Source organism: Triticum urartu, chromosome 3A, assembly GCF_056163025.1.
Source record: "Triticum urartu cultivar PI428250 chromosome 3A, HENAU_Tu73, whole genome shotgun sequence".
Taxonomy (NCBI): domain Eukaryota; kingdom Viridiplantae; phylum Streptophyta; class Magnoliopsida; order Poales; family Poaceae; genus Triticum; species Triticum urartu.
Window position 1 is genome coordinate 77,032,282 of NC_141875.1, and position 6,682 is coordinate 77,038,963.

General features: G+C 42.5%; 1 protein-coding gene across 1 annotated transcript; it reads left to right on the forward strand.

The window, feature by feature from the left end:
• The first annotated feature begins 216 nt into the window (after nt 1-216).
• OVA9 (glutamine-tRNA ligase, putative / glutaminyl-tRNA synthetase, putative / GlnRS) lies at nt 217-5,696 on the forward strand. Its single transcript, XM_048706177.2, has 22 exons — nt 217-538; nt 748-795; nt 885-956; nt 1,122-1,221; nt 1,451-1,546; nt 1,653-1,714; nt 1,802-1,903; nt 1,992-2,084; nt 2,254-2,406; nt 2,492-2,547; nt 2,925-3,102; nt 3,192-3,389; nt 3,475-3,573; nt 3,644-3,775; nt 3,850-3,986; nt 4,105-4,204; nt 4,292-4,387; nt 4,515-4,615; nt 4,731-4,836; nt 4,943-5,032; nt 5,124-5,253; nt 5,339-5,696. The coding sequence occupies exons 1-22, from the start codon at nt 236-238 to the stop codon at nt 5,434-5,436; spliced, it is 2,550 nt and encodes an 849-aa protein (XP_048562134.2). The 5' UTR covers nt 217-235; the 3' UTR covers nt 5,437-5,696.
• The last annotated feature ends 986 nt before the right edge of the window (nt 5,697-6,682 follow it).

The following is a 6,682-nucleotide window of genomic DNA, read 5'->3' on the forward strand; positions in this document are numbered from 1 at the left end:
GCACATGATGCTGACGTTCGAGGTGTTTATCCGGCCGTGGGAAAGTGATAGCCGTGACACGTCTTAAAACAAAACGATGCTCGAGAACCAGTCTGGCTGTATCCAATATCCAATCGGCAGAGAACAAGTTCCGTGGCACCCAAGCCGCATTCCGAAGCCACGGGCCACGCACAAATATACCGTGGCTGCCACGCACATCGCCTCACACAACCCACGCGCGTGGGCCGGAGGGTTTATGTGTGGGCTTGCGTCAGAAACCCCCCAACGCCACGCACACTTTCCCCCAATCCCCCACACCTCTCTCGTCCGCAGCCCTTCCCGGAGCCCCAGCTGCGGCGCGCGCACGCGTACGGACACACACTCGACCCCGGAGGAGCCGGAGCGGGAGGCGCCGGCGGCGGAGATGGTCGACGGGGAGAAGGCCCCGGCCCTGCTGCGGCTGGAGACGCTGCTGGCGCTCGGCCTCGACCAGCGCACGGCCGAGAACGCGCTGGTCAATAGCAAGGTCACCGCCAACCTAGCCGCCGTCGTAGCCGAGGTAAACAGCGCCTCCTCTCCTTACCGCCTACAGTCTCTTGATCTCAGTGAGCGCTGGTTCGCGTGGCCCCTGCGTCTAGGGTTTGATTTCTGCTAGTCGACGATGCAAGTGGCGTCGGTTTACCTGACCAAATCAGTGCCGCTTACCTGTTCGATCCGAATCCCTACCATGTTTTTGCCCCTTTTAACTGTAGATTTGCTCATGAACAGGCTGGTATAACTGGATGCGACAAGTCCGTTGGGAATCTTCTGTATGCAGTAAGCACCCGCACCAATTTCCCCTGCTACATTTAAGAAATTTTTATGCGTGTGACTTATGGGGGTGCACTTGTTCGTGAATGAAACAGGTTGCCACGAAATACCCAAATAATGCACTTGTCCATCGTCCTGCTCTCATTAACTACATCGTTTCGACCAAGGTATATATATATCTGCGGCCGCCTATTCATGTTTCAATCCACTTCCAACACAGAGTTTTCATTATCTGTTCTTTTCCGGGAGCTCAAGCGAAGAATTAGTTCTGTTTCAGTGCTTGTTTCTCCTTATGCCGTGGATCTGATGTATTTCTTGCTTTGCCACTTCAGATTAAGAACCCTGCACAGCTAGATGCTGCCCTGTCGTTTCTTACTAACACTGGTCCTGAATCTTTGGATATTGGGAAGTTTGAAGAAGCCTGTGGTGTAGGTATGTTTTCGTAATCAGAATATAGTTGTATGCTTCTGCAAATTATAAATCATGCCTGCACATTCACTGACTGTACACCAAAAATTTCTACCAGTGTGAACTTAGAATATGGTTGTTAGGATGATAAAAGAATATTGAATTGTTGCACATATTTTGTTATGAGACATGGAAGGGGCACCTTTTCTCGGCCAATCCTTCCAATTTATTGTAACACAATCCGTGACTGCAGGTGTGGTTGTTTCTATTGAAGAGATTCAGTCAACTGTCGCTGAGGTTCTAAAGGAAAACATGGAAGCTATATTGGAGCAGCGGTATCACATAAATGGTTTGGCTTCCAGTTCACTTTTATATTACTGAATTTTCTGATTTATTACTAGACTAGAACTAGAGGGAAGCAAACTGGTCCTTGATCCTGCATTTCCTTCTCCCAGTTGGTGGCCTATGCGGACAGGTCAGGAAGCGGCACCCCTGGGGCGATGCTAAGGCAACAAAGGTGCAAAATGATCCTGATTAAATACTTGTGTGTCTGGTTGTATTACCTCGCCTTTATGTTGAACCACTTATTTTTTTGTTCTTACAGGAGGAGATTGAGAAGAAGCTTGCTGAGATACTAGGTCCGAAGACAGAAGCCGACAATGTAAAACCAGTGAAAAAGAAGAAGGAAAAACCAGCAAAAGTTGAGGTTGGTGAGCTGAAGTGGATCCTTTGGGTTTAAAATATGACGATTTGATTACCGAATTACTTAGTTATGGTATATCTGTGAACTGCAGGAGAAAAAGGTTGCAGTAGCCACTGCTGCCCCACCATCTGAGGAGGAACTGAATCCTTATACAATATTTCCCCAGCCAGCGGAAAACAATAAGGTACCATAGATTGTGAGATAAATTGTTTAAATTTCTGTTGGTGTTATGCATCTCAGTTGTGCACTTCCCAAGTAGTTATCCTTCTCATAAGCACCTTGATTGACTATCTGTTGGAGCTTTGGGTGTTGTGAGAAGTTAACTTAAGTCTTGATTTCTTTTCACGAGCTAGGTTCATACAGAAATATTCTTCAGTGATGGGAACATATGGAGGGCACACAACACAAAGGAGATATTAGAGAAACATCTTAAGGCAACTGGTGGAAAAGTGATGACCCGTTTCCCGCCAGAACCTAATGGATATCTTCATATCGGTCATGCTAAGGTTTAATGAAAAACATTCTCATATATGCTACTTCCCTGAAACATGAAGATAATAAGATTGTGCTTACATGCTTCATCTCATTCAGGCTATGTTTATTGATTTTGGATTGGCTAAAGAGCGAAATGGTCACTGTTATCTCAGGTAATAATATATGAATTTCCATTTGGAACAGTTTTCTCCCGCTTGTCATTTTTATATACTTTTTTGGCCTGTTAATGTTGCTCTAAGGTCAATTTTGTGCCAACTATTTGTTTTATGTTCTCATTTTTCCCTTGACCATGCCATTGAATAAATACAGGAAATGGTCTTTGAATTTATGCTTATTCTCTTATTATACTCTCATTTTCACTTATTTTGGGACAGAGGGAGTACTACATTTGATTAATTGTATCTGTTTTCGATCCTGAGTTCTAATTAGTTTTGCTTGGTACATAAATGCTTACAAAGAATTCTTGCTCCTTTATTTTTTGCATTCTCATTCATGTCAAAATGGGGACTGCTGTCTCTTTGAATTACAGGTTTGATGACACAAATCCAGAAGCTGAAAAGAAAGAATATATAGACCACATTCAGGAGATAGTCAAGTGGATGGGATGGGAGCCCTATAAAGTTACATATACAAGTGATTATTTCCAAGATTTATATGAGCATGCAGTTGAGTTAATACGGAAAGGGCTAGCCTATGTGGATCACCAGGTTTGTTTGCTCTGGTCCGTTCTTTATCATGGTGCAATAGTTAATTAGAAAGGAGAGTGTGTAGATACTGACTAGTGTATGCTTGCCAGACTGCAGAACAAATCAAGGAATACAGGGAAAAGAAGATGGATAGTCCATGGAGGGATAGGCCCATTGAAGAGTCTCTTCAGTTATTTGAAGACATGCGACGTGGGTTGATCGCTGAGGGTGCAGCAACTCTCCGAATGAAGCAGGACATGCAGAATGATAACAAAAACATGTCTGATTTAATAGCATATAGAATAAAAGTAAGCCATGCAACATTGCAACTCACTTGATGAATTTGAATGCCCATCTCATACATACAAAACTCAATCTTTGATGCCCATACAGTTCACTCCTCATCCGCATGCTGGCGACAAATGGTGTATCTATCCAAGCTATGACTATGCTCATTGCATGGTGGATTCACTTGAAAACATTACACATTCTGTAAGTTCCTTTCTTTAAATAGCTTTGCCTCGGTTGAACTGTAACTTGACTGATTGTGTTTTTTTGTTAGTTGTGCACGCTCGAGTTCGACATTCGTCGCCCGTCATACTACTGGCTACTTGTTGCCTTGGGCTTGTACCAGCCATATGTTTGGGAGTATTCGAGGCTAAACATATCACATACTATGATGTCCAAAAGAAAGGTATGTTAAAAAAAAGAGAAGATAATTGTATTTGATATGCACTTATTGATATCCATTTCCTTGTTCTGTTGCAGTTGAATCGGCTTGTGACAGAGAAGTGGGTAGATGGGTGGGATGACCCTCGTTTGTTGACTTTGGCAGGACTGAGGCGACGGGGAGTATCAGCAACTGCGATCAATTCATTTATCCGTGGAATTGGGATAACGAGAAGGTAAATGCATGAATTATTGTTAACAAAGGCTCACATGAACCATGCTTTGGTCTATATATGCTCAACCATTAAATCTCTGTTTCTGCTACTGATTTGCACTTCTTCTTTCTATATGCAGTGACAATAGCTTAATCCGTGTTGACCGTCTTGAATATCATATCAGAGAAGAACTGAATAAAACAGCTTCTCGGACCATGGTTGTTTTGCATCCTCTGAAGGTTTGGCACTCGGTTCCTGCTGCAATTCACCTCATGTCTTCAGCCTTTAGAAGTTCCTAACACACTCACCCTTTACTAAATTATTAGGTTGTAATAACTAATTTGGAAGATGGAAAAGTCATAGACCTTGATGGAAAAAAGTGGCCTGATGCTCCTGCTGATGAAGCTTCGTCCTACTACAAGGTGCCTCTCATGTTCAGTATATGACGAGAAGAATAGTTTTTGTTGCTACGTAAATGATATAGGTTTACCGCGTCTTTGCTTTACATTGTCCATGCTAAATAATTTCTTATATGCTACCTTTATACAGGTTCCTTTCTCAAAAACCGTCTACATTGAAAAAACTGATTTTCGCATGAAGGACTCCAAAGATTACTATGGATTGGCTCCTGGTAAATCTGCCCTGCTGAGGTAATTGATTTGGAACTACTTTTCTTTTGTTAAGAAAGTTGAGCTGAAATTACTTGACTATTGTAGTTCACCTACTCCATACCTGCATAGTGATACATGTCTATTTGATTACTAGGTATGCATTCCCGATAAAATGCACAGAGGTTATTTATGGTGATAATCCAGATGATATTGTTGAAATTCGAGCCGAGTATGACCCTTCAAAGACCTCTAAACCTAAGGTAGCTGGTGGTTGAATCTTTCCAAATCTTACACATGTAATTAGGCAGTCGACACACACGAAAAAAAAAACATTCCAGATGTTTACTTGGTTTCCAATTTGTTCAGGGTGTTTTGCACTGGGTTGCCGAGCCAGCACCTGGAGTTGAGCCGTTAAAGGTTGAAATAAGATTATTTGAGAAATTATTCCTCTCGGAGGTATAGTTTTGCTGGCTGTTCTTGCTGTCATTACTGATGTGTGTAGGACTGGAAAGTCACTTTCTTATGAATGTATTTCTTGCTCTCTTAGAATCCCGCCGAATTGGAAGACTGGCTGGGTGATATTAACCCGCACTCAAAGGAGGTAGTAAAGGGCGCCTACGCTGTACCGTCACTCGCCACCGCGGTTCTGGGCGACAAGTTCCAGTTTGAGCGGCTTGGTAATCTCCGAACCTCTGTATACTGTTGGCATTCCTCTCTGTATCGCTTGATGCAACTGACCGCTCTTCTTGAATGTAATTCCAGGCTACTTTGCTGTGGACACGGACTCGACGCCTGAGAAGCTTGTGTTCAACAGGACTGTGACCCTGCGTGACTCTTATGGGAAGGCTGGACCCAAGTGACTGCAAATTTAGTGAAGAAGCTCCGTTTTTTTTGGTCAGAGAGACGCTAATGGGAGAAAACATAGTCATGACATACAACATGAAATGGCCAAGAGGCCCTTTTTGTTTTTGTTTTGCATACTGGGCTTGTGATGACTATTATAGTATGTTTTGTTTCAGTCGATCAAAATTTGGATGATCATATGCTCAAATAGTTACTCAGATTACCTGCTCGTACTGGTGTGGTAATATACCTTCAGCCGGAGCTTTCTGTTTCTTCATGGATCAGCCCTCCCCCTTCCAAAAGAACCAGCTTTTTCCTTGGTTTTCTCCTTGGGCTTCGTGTTTTCTTCGGTATTCATTTTTTGTCTCTATTGCCCCACCACAACCACATGGTATTACACCAAGAGTACGCTTGCCTAAGGCTGGTCATAGTGGGAAGTAACTTAGACTAGTGTCATATGCATGACACTAGTCTAAGTTACTACTCCCTCCGTTCCAAATTACTTGTTTTAAATTTGTCTAGATATGAATGTATCTAGCACTAAAATGAGTCTAGATGCATCTGTATTTAGACAAATCCAAGACAAGTAATTTAGAACGAAGGGAGTACCTCCATAGTGCAAAGTAACATAAAAGTAGTGTCATAGATGGGTTTATTTATTACTTCCTCCATTCCGAATTACTTGTCACAGGTATGCATGTATCTAGATGTATTTTAGTTCTAGACATTCATTTCTGCGACGAGTAATTTGGAGCGGAGGGAGTAGCTTGTAGACTCATCCTTTCTCAGGAAGCGTTATGTTACAGTAACATATTATGTTACTCTAAACACCTCTCTCTTCATTAAATACATGCCACATAAGCAATTTTTTTTTGAAATGCGCTATGTTACTACCTAAATTACTCCCACTATGACTAAGCTAATATTCATGCATTTATTCAGCGTGTTCTTTGAGATACAACTGCTGCTTGCCGGTTTCCTCATGGGACATGGGCATATATTTCTAGGGTGTGTGAACTAGTTGATATATTTAAGAGCCCGTAGATTCCATTCAACTGATAAAAAGTCCACCATTCTTGAATCAGGTGCCTCACGTGACCTTTGTGCTTGGATTTGGCACTCCTCTTTGGCGTGCTTGGATCTCACAATGGCACCAATCAATGGCATCAATGTGCTACTACAACGTTTTCCTTTGTTTGCAAGCTTGTGTGAGGGCAAAGTTCCTAAGGCTAGTCATAGTGGGGAGTAACTTAGACTAGTGTC